Raw genomic sequence first — 15,914 nt, forward strand, 5'->3', positions numbered from 1 at the left:
GCCCTCCCCAGCCGCCGGCTCCGCCGCGGGGCCAGGCCGGGCCCGGGAGCGCAGCCCCGGCGGGCGGGCGGGCGGCGACCGCGGCGGAGGGCAACCCGGGGCGGCGCCAGCGGGCCGGGGAGGAGTGGGGGCCCGGCCCCGGGGCGGTGGTGCGGGATGCCACCGCCGCCACCTCCGGGCTGCGTTCGCTCTTCGCGGCTGGTGCCCGTGTCGGGTGGGTGGCCGGGCGCGGGCTTCGCCCCCCAGCTCCCTCTCCGGGGCTAGCCCGGCCGCTCGGCGCCCCGAGGGGGCCGGGCCGTCCGGTGGGGCCGCGGCCCTGTTCCGCGCTAAGAGCTCGCCCTCTCGCGGCTCCCCGGCCCGGCCGCCGCCGCCCCTCTCCCAACCCGGAGGCGCCCCGGGGGCACCATGCAGGCGCAGCAGCTGCCGTACGAGTTTTTCAGCGAGGAGAACGCGCCCAAGTGGCGGGGGCTGCTGGTGCCTGCGCTGAAAAAGGTGAGGAGCGCGCGAGACCCCGCTTCCCGGCTGCAGCCCCTGCGAGGGCGCCGGGCCGGGGCTGGGGAAGGGCTGGGAGGCGGGGCGCGCGCGGAGCCGTCTTTTTTCCCGGTCTCACCGCCTCCCAGAAAGGACGGCGCACACCGAGAGGTTCCCTCACACTCGCTGGCTCTCCGTGTTGACATTCGCCCGGTGTGGTGTGTGGGAAGGCCGCAGGGAGCCTGGGAGAGTTTGTCCGAAGAATCCCACCGCTGAGAGCTTACTGCCCTGCCCCTGATTCAGAGACGAGAGTTGGAGGAGCCTCCGTTTTCAGTGGAGGTCAAAGCAGGCCACTTTTCTGCCTTCTCGGTTTTAGGTGTCCAGTCTGCTCGTCTAAGTGGGCTCCAGAATGCTCTGGCCATAATGCTTGCTCTAAGTAATTGCAGAGCTCGCCTGCCAGCGGGAACAGGGCCTGCTTTGCTCGCCCTCTGTAATCACTCTTCATTCCCCTGAATTCCCCGACTCCTCCGATTCACAGGGGCGGGTGCACATGCCACTGGCCTGCCTGCCTTCCTTCCTTCCTTGCTTTCCTTCCTTCCCTTTCTCTCTCTTTTTCTCTCCCTCCCCGCGCCCCCGCCCCCCCCCCGTGTCTCTCTCTCTCTCAGAATCTTGGTACTGTCATTCGGTTTGTTGATTAGAAATTTTAACATTTCTGTGTTTCTTCGAGTTTGCCACATTGTTATCTAAAGTTATATACCCCGTGATCTGTACTTTTACACGTCTTAGTATAATTAGGAAATGTTGTTACATTTTCAGAGCTTCTGAAGCAACGTTGTGACTTAATAATACACTAAAACATCAGCAGCTGATCTCTGAATGAATATTAAAAACTATCAGATTATTTTTGTTTTCCTTTTACCTTTTCTTATAAATATAGGGATAGCTTTACTCTTTTAATAGTGTTTCTAAATCCCCATTTCTTGTTGCTCGAAGAATGTTTCATGTTATCTGATTTAAAAATATTTTTATTCCTCACTGAGAGTTGAGATTATAGTGTACCTTTTCTTTTAAACATTTATACTTTAAAAAACTGTGTTTTAAGAGGTATCTGATATTTCTCAAAGGCCAGCAACTTTTACTTTCCCTTTTGCGATGTTCTCCCTCTCCTGGTAGCTCACAATGGAACCTATTTGGTTTGTTAGTAGAATTTGCTCATATATTTCAAATATAAGTTACTGACTTTTTTGCTCAGGTATCTGACTAGTCACAGATATCTCTGTGATAATGGTTGTCTAAGAAAACCAAATCTTTGCCATATGCCTTACCTGCTTTATTCATTAGAAATCCTGTCAGGCTCTCACTCTGTTTACTTTTGCTTTACCTGCAAGCTTGCCATCTTAGGTTGTAATAGAAGGGGAGTAGGAAGTCTCAGTGATGCTAGAAGCAGGTATCCTGACCAGGGTGGGGAAGAGACAAAAATTATTGAAAATATATAGAAGAACTAATAAAGCACTATCAGTTTGGGGCTGTTTTGCTTGGAAGCAAGCAGCTCCTATCCCATGGGAGTCACCATTAAACCCTATCAGTTGAGGGTCCTATGAGGTAGTGAAAAGAGCACTGGAGGATTTAGCAGACCAGGTCTAACTCTGCCACACTGGTGGCCCGTGCTGAAATCTGTCCACAGAAGCATTTTTTTTGGCTGGCATAGTGTTGTTTTATTTTTAATGTAATCAGATGCCAGTATTTTCAAATGGGAGGTATTACATAAAATCTGAATTTTGAGCTTTTCTTGGAGAATAGGAAGATCTCTCCACATTGGGCCAGCATTCAAGCAAGGCAGTAAGCTGCTGGAGCTGAGTAAATGGCTGCCCTCTTTAAACAAGGCATCTATCTATCTCAGATTTTCCACAGTCCCCACCAGTCCTCTTTGCTTATTTATATAAACCCGCTTTGACTTTAAGCAGAGATACCCTTGCTTGACAGTAGAAGTGATGGGAGAAGGTGGAAGTGTACACAGTCTCGCTGATGTGTGAGATTCTCCCAATTCTTATTTAAAATATCCACTAAAGATGATTTTAAGCCACCAAAGACAGGTTGAAAATATATTTGGTAGCTCAAAACCTGCATTTTCATCTGCTTGTTAGACATTTCCTGTGGATATCTCCATATCTTCTTTTAGACTTATTGTACTTATTGTATACTGTTTGCAGATGCATCAACTTGTGTTATCTAACCTGAGGCTCTTTGAACATCCAGGTTTTCTTCACCTGGACGGCCTTTTGCCTGGCCTAACACCACTCATCCTCTGGACTCTCTAGACCTCAGATCTTTTCTCAGATCCTCAGGCCTGAGTTGGATAGTCTTTCTTTCAATCTAAATATTCTTTTAGCACCCTAGCCTAGCACTTAACAATTAATTTTAAGGTCCTATTTCTTTCCTGTTTAAGTTCCCCACCCCAACTAGATTGGCTGGTCTTTGGGAACCAAAGACCTCCATGTATACAGTGCCTGCCACCTGGTTGGCACTTAAATTTGAATGAAAGGGTAGGGAAAACCCAAACAAAACGATCAGCTCCCTCCCTTTCACCTATTAAAAAAATTCTTCTTGATTTATTAGCTGTATTATTTTATTTGACTGGTTCAAAACTTTGGAGTCATCTCTGATGACTTATTACTGCCCACACCCAGTCAGAGCCTGTAGCTTCATTCCCCTTGACACGTTCTTTTAATCTATTCCCCCTACTCCCACTGCTCTTGAGTCCCCTTTCCCAGACTGCTGCTGTAGCCTCTTTACTGAGTTCACTGCCGCTCACCTCTCCTTTATCTATTTTTCAAATTTCAGAAGTTATAGGACACTTCTGAATGTGTCACACTCTTGTTCAGAACCGTTGATGTCTTTTGAGGGCATAGAATGAAGTGTATGTTCTTTGGAGTAAACTTGATGGTGGTCTATGGTCTGGCTTCATCCTGCTTTTCTGGATGGATTGCTTACCATAGTCTTTCATATACTTTATGCTTCAGCCAGACTGGACTACTACTTTTCCTGAAAATCCCCAGAAGGTCTCAATAAATCTGTTAGTCTAAGTCCTACCTTATCTATTGCATAAGCATATTGTGCCTACTGCAGACCAAGTATTGCTCTCAGCACTAAGGATTAAAAGGTAATTGACATCATCCAGAAATGACTAAGTTCAAACATGATGGGAAGTGGCAGAAGATGAGTTTGGAGAGGAAACTGATTTCTAGAGAATTTTTTGTATGTTAAGCTAAGGAGTATGAATTTTATCTTGAGGGGATAGATGGCATTGAGGAATTTTAAATAGGGGAGTAACATAAAATTTCAATTTTAGAAAATCCACTTTGGCCATAGAATAGAAAATGGATTGGAGAATAATGAGACCCAAGGTAAGGAGAAAAGTTAGAAGAAGGCTAGGGTTAATAGTCCAGCCAAGAGATGATATGCATTTGAATTAGGATGGACGTGTGGAGATGGATTTTATTTGAGAGATGTTTAAAAGGTAGAATTGACAGGATCTGGTAACTCACTGATTGATTGGGGGACATGGTAAGAGTAGGAGGATTCTTAAGTTTCTGGTTTGAGTGCCTTTAGTCAGGATAGAGAATGTAGGAGGAGAACCTGCTGGGGTGGAAAGAGTGGCATTATAAGATGAGTTTTGAACTTGTTGATTTAAAAGTCATTTTGGGTTATCCAGGTGGACTTGTCAAACTGGCAACTGGTTGTTGTTATCTGGTGAAACAGATTTGGGACTTCCAGGTGTGTGAGTAGAGCCTGAGCATAGACGAAGCTTATATCCTATGAAAGACTTACATATGAACGTTCATGGCAGTTGTGTTCAGCAAAAAATTGGAAACAACCCAAATGTCCATCAGCAGGTGAATTAATAGACAAATTGTGATATAGCCATACATTGGAATACTTCTCAGCAGTAAAAAGGAACGAACTATCGATATACAAGACAACGTTGCTGAATCTCAAAATAATTAAGCTGAATGAAAGAAGCCAAAGAAACCACCCCCTGCCCCCTCAAAAAAACACCATATTATATAGTATAAATGTCTAGAAAATGCATCCACAGTGACAAAAAGCAAGTCAGTAGTTATTTTGGGGGGAGGCTTTTATGTTCATTTGTCTTGATTGTACCAGTAGTTTCAGGAGAGTATACATATATTAAAATTTAACAGATTATACAGCTCAGATATGTGCAATTTATTGTATGTTAATTGTACCTCAAAGAAGGTGTTAAAAAAAGTAGATGAGGCCACCCACTGAAAATGATTAGAGATAAGAATGAAATAAGGCTGGCATCAGAACTGGGGAAATAGAATGGACAGTAGGGTGTAGGGGGAGAGCAGAGGGAAAGGCATGAGTAAAGGAGATTAAGGAGGAAAGAGTCAGGTAGAAAGAATGGGACCCTAGTGTCTGAGAGGCTGAGAATGGAAGGAGTTTCAAGAAAAGTGTCATTAACTGTATCAGGCTATAGAAAAGTCAAATAAGGGGCCTGAAAAGTGTTAGTTAGATTTGACAGCTTAGGGGTCACTTATGTCCAGGCAGTTTCGGTGTGAGGATAGAAGATGGAAGAGCATGGAAAAAGAATAGCAAGAACAGATGAGTTTCTTCAGATTTTTTTTTCCCCCCTAGAAGCTTGGAAATGAAGGGAAAAGAGATACTTCTGTGACAAGAAGGGGATTCACGTTGGGGAAGACACTTGTTTTTTATTTGAAGGTGATGGAAACTTGTGTATGTTAGGAGGCTTTGGGGAAGGAGCTGATCGAGAATGCTAGTGAAGATACTGAACAAGATGAGCTCAGGAACACAGCAGTGGGATTTGCCTTGAATTATTTGCCAGGTACTATTTTAAGTGCCTTGCATGTGTTCTCTAATCCTCACAGTATACTATTATTGTCTCTATTTTATAAGAGAGAAAACTGAGGTTTGGAAAGGATAACTTGGTTACAGAGGTTGCACTTTTAAGCAGTATTGATGATGATCCGCTGCCTCTGGCAGGAGTGACGACATCCTTTCTTCTGAGGTGGGAGGAGGTGAGATAAAATGGGTTTGTAGGTTGGGGAGCAGGTAGTTCATGCTCGGTAGCCACTATGTTCATGATGGAATGAAAGGCAAGATCCTTTACGTAGAGTGAGGAAAGAGAAATGAGTAAGGAGTTTAAGAAGCATAATCTAGTTTTGGAATTGCTGCTGTGGAGTCTGGAGAAGGAGCCAGCCAGTGAATGAGAAAGGAATTGCTCAGCAGTGCTGAGTGTGGAAGTTAGAAATTTGGAGTAGCATTCACTGGTCTAGTGGTTGTGAGATTTTCCTCGGGCAGCACTCATCAGTTTAGGTAAATGGGTAGAGAAGGGTAGTTGGTTGCAGGTGGCTGCAGTAGAGACGAAGAGAATAGAGATATTTCAGATGATTGGAAGTTAAGCTATAAGAGACATAATGGAGGTGTAAATGAGAGCTCCATGGATTAGAAATCTCAATGAGTTAGAAGAGGAGGGTAATGGGAGCAGGTAAGGAATTATTTTACAATTTACACCTGGATTTTATAATTTACATTTTACCGTTTGCTTTATCACATGCCTATCCATCTCTCTATCCATCCACCAATACATCTTACGTTTTGATGGATTTCAAAGTTGTGGACATCGGTACACTTTACCCCTAAACACTTCAGCATGTATGTCATTACCTTAGAGTTCAGTATTTGCGGTTCTTTTTGTTTTTTAGGTAAAATTTACATATAATGGAATACACAAATGTTAATTGTACCACTTAATGAATGCAAATGAATACAACCTATGCCTCTACCAAGATATCGAGCATTACCATCACTCCTGAAATTTCCCTCATGTGCCTTCTCAGTCAGTTCCTGCCCCCAACCTCCAGAAGCAACTGCTCTTCTGATCTTCTATCATCCTACCATAGGTTAATCTTATCTGTTCTAGGATATCATACAAATAGAATCGTACAGTATATATTTTTGGAAAGGCTTTTGAGATTGTGTTTATGAAGAATTCATTCCTTTTTTCTATCATATGAACACGTCAGAAGTTTATCAAGTGGATGTATACCAGGGACGTTTCCAGTTTGGGGCCATTATGAATAAAGCTGCCATGAATGTTCTTATACAGGTTGTGTTGTAGAAATGTTTTCATTTCTCTAGGGTAAATATCAGGAGAAATGGCTCATAGTGTAAGTGTCTGCTAGTTTTATAAGAAACTCCCAGACCTTTTCTCAAAGTGGTAATACCATTTTATGTCCCCACCAACAATGTATGAGAGTTCCAGTTGCTCTACATCCTTGACAGTATTCAGTGTTATTAGTCTTTAATTTTAGTCATTGTGGTGGGTGTGTAGTGGTATCTCATTGTGGTTTTTTTTTTTTTTTTTTTGCGGTGTGCGGGCCTCTCGCTGTTGTGGCCTCTCCCGTTGCGGAGCACAGGCTCCGGACGCACAGGCTCAGCGGCCATGGCTCACGGGCCCAGCCACTCCGCAGCATGTGGGATCTTCCCGGACTGGGGCACGAACCCGTGTCCCCTGCATCGGCAGGTGGACTCTCAACCACTGCGCCACTAAGGAAGCCCAGAAATATTTTGTTTTTTGATGCTATTGTAAATTGTTTTAAAATTTTATTTTCCAGTTGTTTGCTACAAGTATATAAACAACAGGTGAAAATTTGGAGAGCAATAAAGAGAAGTTGCAGGGTGACAGATGTGCCCAGGCCTAGAGAGAATTTAGTCCAAATGGGAGATGAAGTAGAGAGACTTCTAAGGGGAAAGAGAGAGGGAGTTTCAGAAATTTTATATTGTTATCAATTGGAAGTCCTTAAATATGCATTGAGTCCTTCAGTATGCCGAAAATGCATGAAAAAGAAAGGCATTATGAAACTCAAAAAAGTTGTTTAATAAAGATGATATATCTGAATAAAAAACAAAAGCATGTAGCTGACTTTTGTATATTGATCTTGTATCCTTTGACCTTGCTCGTAGTTGTTTTGTAGATTTTATAGAATTTTCTACATAATTATGTCATCTGCAAATAGAGTCTGATATTTATTTCTTTATTTCTTTTTCTTATTTTACTGACTAGGACTTCCATTACAGTGTTGAATCAAAGTAGTGAGAGTGCTCATCCTGCCTTGTTCTCATTTTTAAGGGAAAAGCATGTCTTATTTCACCATTAAGAATGATGTTAGTTTTCATTGATGCTCTTTATCAGATTGAGGATTTCCCTTCCACTTGTAGTTTTCTGAGAGTTTTGGGGTTTTCTAAAATCATAAATGGATATTGAAGTTTGTCAAGTGATTTTTCTGTGTCTCTTAAAATAATCATAAGGTTTTTCTCCTTTATTCTGTCAATATTATGGTAAATCACATTAATTGATTTTGAATGTTAACCTACATTTTCTGGATAAGCCATAGCAGATAGTATTTCATTGATTTCCTGCTTTGTGTCAGTATTCTAGGCACTATGCTTGGTACTTTACTTACTTATCTCTGTTCTACCCATTGACTTTTCAAGGTGGTGATTTTTACAGCTGAGTTTTACAGATGAGGAAATGGATCCTCAGGCAAATTGCTCAAGATCTTGTGACTAATGAGTAGAATCAAGATTTGAACTTAAGTCTGTTTAGCTTCAAAGACAACTCTTTCCACTGTACTGTGTTTCTTCCTTTGGGTAGGCAGTATAATACAGACAATGGTGTTCTAATTGTCCTGCACCTTAGGTTTTAGGGAAGCAGTGTCTTAGGAGGGAAGGAGGCTGAATGAAGAGGGTTTTGAAACTCCTTGAGTTTGGCTGAGAAGCTTAACTCTTTTACATATTGGGGCTCTGTGTAGAATTGCATTTGACAAAAGGATTCTGCTGTATAAAAAAGTAATAATTTTAAAGGTGGTAGATAATGAAAAGACAGCATAGACCATAAAGGAAAGGGCTGAGAAGTAATGGTCTTGGGATGGCAATAGGAAGCTAGGAGACTATCCTTGTATGTTTATATTTGGGAGTGAAGGAAGTGACATTTTAGTGGAAGTGGGAGTTAGCCAGGTGAGGATGAGGAGGAAGTGTGTTCCAAGGGTTTGTGGTCCAAAGAGTCTTTGGAGTCCAAGAGGAGCTCAGCATCTTAGGAATTCTGAGTAGCTGGAGTCTGGAGCGTGGGGCCAGGTCTTGTGAACCAAATTGTTGCATTTTATCTTGTGAGCAGTGAGGAACCACTGAAAGATTTTAAGCAGGATATTGATAATTAGATATGAATTTTGAAGGATCACTGTCTGCTCTGTGGAGCCTGGATTAAATGGCAGCAGAACTGTAGGCAGGAAGGTAGGTTAGGGGACTTTTGCAGCAATTCATGGAAGGGATGATGGTAATCTTGACTAGGGCAGTAGCTGTGGGGATAAAGAAAAGTGGACAGATTTTTAAAAATTTTTTTAATATTTTTTATTTTTTATTTTTCATGTTTAACAATCTTTAATTCAAATGTGAAAGTTCAATACAAGCCGTTCGTAGGGCTTGGGACTCGTTCTTTAAAAAACAAGAATGGAGGAATGCAATAAAATGATCTTTCCATTTGTTCTTCAGAAACTTGCAAGGAAAGGATAGATCATGGGGCCATAAAAGATCCATTTAAGTCATACCCACTTTCTCCCCCTACCAGTAGTCTTACACCCATTCCATAATCTTAATACACATTCCTGAATGAAGATTTACAGTTCAGCTTTGCTTACATAGCCATTTAAAAATACTTAGCACCGGCTTGCTTCCTATAATGCCAAACAAATCAAATCATGAAACTACTTCAATATGCATTTCTTCTTTTTAAAACAAGGGGGTACTTAAATGTAGAAAGCAATACTTAGCCTACAAATACATTTCCCAGAAATGGCATATGCCATTCAAAGGCCTAGACACCCTTATGCTTTCCAAGTGGAATACCTAGCCTAATGTGCATAGAAGCATGAATGGCAAAGTTGAAGATCAAAGTCTTAACTATTTTTTCTATTTATTTGAAGCACAGTAAAAAAAAAAAAATTGGTACACTTTGGAAATCAGTGGCACAAGGTACACTGCCATAAATTGAGGGACAGTATACAGTTAAAAAAAAAAGCAGGAAAAAAGGAAAAAAAAATCCCATTTCAAACACTGCATTCATTACATAATTTTACCTGCCCAGATAGACCATTTACAAATATTAGGTCAATAAACTGCTAACATCCATAAAAAGGTAGCTTTCTTACTAAAATGCAAGAATTTAAAAGATTGGTATCTAAACAAGAAAAGACAAAAACAAACTGGAATGAAAGCCTAGATACCACATTGAAAATTGGGGATTTTTGTTTGGGCCTTCATACTCTTCTCTCCCTCTACCATATCCTGCCGGAGTTCCAGGCCTCATTCCTCTAGGACCCTGTCCACCCACAGGTCCCGCACCTCCCTGCCCAAAGTGCTCAGTACGCATGTCGCTTCATCATGGAACCACTCATTGTTGCCGGTGGAACTCCAGGATTAGCTTCATAACCTATGCCACCACCACCACCTAGAGGTGGAAATTTCTGGCCTCCTGAACCATAGGGATCTCCCATGTTCATTGCTCCTCCACCACCCATTCTCGTGTCTCTTTCTCTCGGGTCCATGTAGCCCATCCGGATCCATGTAGCCCATCCGGCTATAACTTTCCTCTCTTTGGCGTCTCATTTGTTTTTCCATCTCACGTTGACGAATCATCATCTCTTCTTCCCTCCTACGTCTTTCCTCCTCTTGCCTTAATTGCATCTCTTTACGTTTCTGCATTTCTTGATTGTGAAGTTCTTCCATGCGTCTTAATTCTTCCTGGCATCTCATCAGATCTTGACGCAAAAGATGTGCCTGATGCTCATGATAGGCATCTTCCATTTCAAAAAGTGGACAGATTTTATTTTATTTTTATTTATTTTTGGCTGCGTTGGGTCTTCATTGCTGCGCGTAGGCTTTCTCTAGTTGTGGCGAGCGGGGGCTACTCTTCATTGCAGTGCACGGGCTTCTCATTGTGGTGGTTTCTGTTGTTGCGGAGCGTGGACTCCAGGCGCGCAGGCTTCAGTAGTTGTGGCATGCGGGCTCAGTAGTTGTGGTTTGAGGGCTCTAGAGCGCAGGCTCAGTATTTGTGGCTCACGGGCTTAGTTGTTCCGCGGACTGTGGGATCTTCCCCGACCAGGGCTCGAACCTGTGTCCCCTGCACTGGCAGGCGGATTCTTAACCACTGCACCTCCAGGGAAGTAGTGGACAGATTTTAGATTTAGAGGTAGATTGGTAGTTGAATGACAGGGTAGTGAGAGGAGTCAAAGCTGATTCCCAGGATTATGGCATAGGAGTCTAAGTGGTAATGGTGATGAAATGGGGGATACTGGGAGAGGAACACCTTTGGAGGGGAACTAGGAAACCATCAGTACTCTGGGAATGAGAAGGTGAGAGAGAATTGTGATAGGAGGAATTTACACATTGTGGGTAGTCAAGCGTGCAAGCATGGAAGGCATCTTTGTTGGATTGTCCTTATTAATTACAGGCAGGTACAACATGAAGGCCCTGATGATGTCTTTCAATGTACATTTCAAATACCATCTCCTCTACAAAGGCTTTCTACTACAGTTCCATCCCCTAAATAGAATGAATCTCTCAATTTCTTTAGTACTTTATACTTCAGTTTTAGTACTTAATGATAATCTGCCCTTTAAAGTTTGTTTGTATCTGTGGCTTCTCTCCTCCACTATATTGGGAGCTATTTGAGAGCACGATAGACCCTACTCACCTTTGTATTCCCTGTAATGCTTAGCATATTTCTCATGTATAGCAGGTGCTCAGTACATATGTTGAATTGTATGAAGTTCTGATCTTGTCCCCTCAAGAATATACTTACTAAGGAGTTAGTTGAGATCTTTACCAGTCAAAAGGCATTGGAATTGTCATGTTTGGTGTATCCTATTTTAGCAAATAGGGAAACAAATAATTCATTTGAAATGGCAAAATAGAAAAAAAAAAGTAATGCTGCAAGGGAGAAGCAGATGCCAAGATGGGATTAAGCATGCAAGAAATTTATTAGGAGAAGTGCGTGTGAGAGAAAATGAAGACAGGCAAGGAGAGTTGTCAGACTGATGTAAGTCTGACTCCAAGTGAAGGAGAGAGGTAAGGAAGGAAGTCTGGGTGAAAGTGTCGTAGTTCTAAGGAAGTTCACCGAGACCTCAGAAGTCCTTGAGCCAGAGTTGCCTATCACAGAAATTCCTCATCTCCCAGGACTAGGGCTGCCTCAGTATGCCTGTGGTGCTCTTTGACTGGCAGCAGCCAGTGAGAAGTGTGGCCTCCATGCACAGTGATAGATTTCAGAGTGCAGCAGCTGGGGCCCACAGTCAAGTATTTCCCCTGGAGTCAGAGATCTGAGAGGCTCATTCTCATAGCCAGCCAGGGTCATGTCTGTGGCTATAAATTGCCTGATTTGGGAGAATTTAATTACAGTATTCCCTCAGTTAAAGTGGTAATTTGTTCCCCCCAAACCCCTTAAGCTTTAAGAAAAAAATACCTTAGAATGAGTTCTAAAAGTCAAAACTTAATTGTCATTGATATTAATAGTACACAGTTAGCTTTAGTAGTTATCAAATAAAGATTGCATTTCATATTCAAGTTTATTTCATAATTAAACCTTTAATGTACCAAACCACAAACAAAGCAGTAAAGATGAAAGAAAACAATGCAAACGATACGTGTATTATTACTATATGAACTAGTGAACCAGGAGCACTTCAAGCACTTCAGCAGTACCTTGAGTAGTCCAACCATCCAGTTATGAAGATGAGTGCTTGTTGACTTTCCTTTCTAGACTGAGCTACCTCAGGCAGACAAACACAAATCAGTAAAAGAAATTACTCATAAAGTCAAATTCTGGAAATCTCCCATTGGAGTTGGGGAAGGGAGCATACACTGGAGAAAAGAAGTAATTTAAAGTTTTGGTTTTATGGACCCTGAATTACTCAGATATTATTTTTAAAGTAGGTATTTTAAAATTGTAATGGGAAGATGATTTTGAAAAGAGTTTCAAAATTTTCCTGCTGATTTTGACTGGTTTGGTTTTATTCACCAAATTTGTTGAGTATTTATTGTATGGCAAACATTATGGACAACTAAAAAATGAAACATAATTGTTGCTTTTATGAAACTTGTATTTGGTGGTTAAAAGAAAATCTGTAATCTTCCCATATGTGTTAAAACACTCCAATCCTAGTATACAGAAAGTTTGGTTCAGGGTTAAAAATAAAAATTTTAAAAATAGATAAAAAATAAATAAGTCTTGGAATTAAAAAAAAGTTTTTTAAATTAGCAGAGACTTTATTTATTTATTTATTTATTTTATTTTTTATTTTTTGCAGTACGTGGGCCTCTCACTGTTGTGGCCTCTCCCGTTGCGGAGCACAGGCTCCGGACGCGCAGGCTCAGCGGCCATGGCTCACGGGCCCAGCCGCTCCGCGGCATGTGGGATCTTCCCGGACCAGGGCACGAACCTGTGTCCCCTGCATCGGCAGGCGGACTCTCAACCACTGTGCCACCAGGGAAGCCCAGCAGAGACTTTTTGTAATAAGCTAACTTAAATTCCAGTTATTCTTTTATAATTCCTGAAACAAACTTTTCCCTTTCTATATAGACAAGTCCCATTTTCTATTTTACTTACAATCTAAACTATTTGCAAGTAAATTGATTTCTGTGTATGGCTCAGTAGTTTGTAATGGAATGTACTTACTGATAATTGCATTCACAGCTGTTTTGTTTAAGGACTTTGATAGGATTCTGATTTCTGTCCATGTGTTTAATAACTTTCTCTCTTATTTATTGTGGTAAAAAACATATAACATAAAATTAATCATTTTAACCATTTCTAAGTGTAAATTCAGTGCCCAAAACTGCATGCATAAAGTTGTGCAACCATCACCACTATCTATTTCCAAAACTTTTCATCACCTCAAACAGAAACTCTGTACATATTAAGCAATAACTCCTAACTTCCCCCTCCCCCCGCCCCTGGTAACCTCTAATCTACTTTTTCTGATTTTATGAATTTGCCTATTCCAGATATTTCATGTAAGTGGAATCATACAATATTTGTCCTTTTGTGTATGATTTATTTTAGTTAGCATAATGTCTCATCCATATTGTATCAGAATTTAATTCCTTTATAAGGCTGAATAATATTTCATTGCGTGTATATACCACATTTTGTTTATTAATTCTTCTGTTCATGGACACTTGGGTTGTTTCTACCTTTTGGTTATTGTGAGTAATGCTACAGTGAACATTGGTATACAAGTATTTGTTTGAGTTCCCATTTTCAATTCTTTTGGGTATATACCTGGAAGTGGAATTGCTGGGTCACTTGGTAATGCTATGTTTAACTTTTTGAGGCACTGTCATACTGCTTTCCACAGCAGTCACACGATTTTACATTCCTACCAGCAATGTACAAAGGTTCCAGTTTCTCCACGTCTTCACTTATATTAGTTATTTTCTGGGGTTTTGTTTTGTTTTTTTTTGTTTTTAATTGCCATCCTAGTTGATGTGAAATGATACCTCATTGTGTTTTGGTTTGTATTTCCCTAATGACTAATAATGTTGAGCATCTTTTCATGTTCTTAAAGGCCGTTTGTATATCTTCATGGAGAAATGTCTGTTCAAGTCCATCGCCCATTTTTAAAATTAGGTTGTTTGTGTTTTTGTTGTTAAATGTTAGGACATCATTGTATATTCTTGATATTAGACCCTTATCGGCTATATGATTTTTAAATATTTTCTCCCATTAAAACACAACCAAAAAGCTGTCTTTTCAGTTTCTTGATAATGTCCTTTGCACAAAAGTTTTAAATTTTGATGAAATTCAGTTTATCTATTTTTTTCTTTCATTGTTTGTGCTTTTGGTGTCATATCTGAGAAACCATTGCAAAATCCAAGATCATGAAGATTTACCCCTAAGTTTTCTTCTAAGAAATTTATGTTTTAGCTCTTACATTTAGGTCATTGATCCTTTTGGGGTTAAATTTTGTATTCGGTGTGAGTTAGGTGGAACTCACACCAAATACATGTGGAAATCTGTGGAAAATTCATTTCCACAGATGTGGAAATGAATTCATCCTTTTGCATATAGAAATCTGGTTGTCCCAGCACCATTTGTGGAAGAGCTTGATCTTTCCCCACTGAATAGACTTGGCATCATTGTCAAAAATCAATTGACCGTAGATGTATAGATTTATTTCTGGACTCTCTATTCTATTCCATTGGTCTATGAGTCTGTCTTTATGGCAGTACCACACTGTTTTGATTACTGTAGCATAGCATTAGTAAGTTTTGAAATTAGGAAGTGTGAGTCCTACAACTTTGTTTTTCTTTTTTATGATTCTTTTGGCTATTCAGCAATTCCATATGAATTTGAGAATTGGCATTTCCATTTCTGCAAAAAAGGCTATTAGAGTTTGATAGAAGTTGCATTGAATCTGTCGATTATTTTGGTTAGTATTGGCATCTTAATATAAAGTCTTCCTACCCATGAACACAGGATGTCTCTCCATTTATTTAGGTCTTCTTTAATTTTCTTCAGCAATATATTGTAGTTTTCAGGGTAAAATACTTCCACCTCTTTGGGTAAATCCATTCTTAGATATTTTATTCTTTTAGATGCTATTATTCTTTTAGTTGCTAAATGGAATTACAGTCCTAATTTCCTTTTCAGATTGTACCTTGTAGGTATATAGAAACACAACAGCTTTTTGTGTGTTGATTTTTGTTCTGCAACTTTGCTGAATTAATTTACTAGCTCTGGTAACTTTCTTATGGATTCTTTGGGACTTTTCTACATATAGGATGATGTCATCTGCAAATAAAAATAGTTTTACTTCTTCCTTTCCATTTGGATGCCTTTCATTTCTTTTTCTTGTTTGATTGCTCTGGCTAGAACATCTAGTACAGTTTTGAATAGCAGTGGTAAAGTGGGCATCCTAGTCTTATTCCTGATCTTAGGGTGAAAACTTTCAGTTTAGCTGTGGGTTTTTCATAGATGCCCTTTGTCATGTTGAGGAAGTTCCCATCTATTTCTAGTTTTAGGAGTGTTTTTATCACGAAAGGATGTTGGGTTTTGTCAAACGCCTTTTCTGAGTTAATTGAGTGATCATGTGTGTTTTCCTTTATCCTATTAATGTCTATTATATTGATTTTTTTTTTAATGTTGAATTGCTTCTGCATTCTTGGGATAGATCCCAGTTGGTCAAGGTGCTGTTTTAATATGCTGTTGGATTCAATTTGCTAGTATTCTGTTGAGAATTTTTGCATCTATACTCATAAAGCATATTGGTCTGTAATTTTCTCGTGATGTCTTTATCTGCCTTTGGTATTAAGGTAATGCTGGCTTCACAGAATGAGTTAGGAACTGT

At 40.5% G+C, this 15,914-nt stretch overlaps 1 protein-coding gene across 2 annotated transcripts in view; it reads left to right on the forward strand.

The window, feature by feature from the left end:
- The first annotated feature begins 312 nt into the window (after nucleotides 1-312).
- SOS1 (SOS Ras/Rac guanine nucleotide exchange factor 1) overlaps nucleotides 313-15,914 on the forward strand; it is a 140,833-nt gene continuing 125,231 nt past the window's right edge. For both annotated transcript variants that reach the window (XM_081253505.1, XM_081253506.1), the window contains exon 1: nucleotides 313-492. In XM_081253505.1, coding sequence (XP_081109631.1) covers nucleotides 406-492 — 87 coding nt within the window. In that variant the 5' untranslated portion in view covers nucleotides 313-405. The remainder of the gene's footprint in view (nucleotides 493-15,914) is intronic.

The sequence above is a fragment of the Mesoplodon bidens genome, assembly GCF_964165515.1.
Source record: "Mesoplodon bidens genome assembly, chromosome: 14".
Lineage (NCBI taxonomy): Eukaryota > Metazoa > Chordata > Mammalia > Artiodactyla > Ziphiidae > Mesoplodon > Mesoplodon bidens.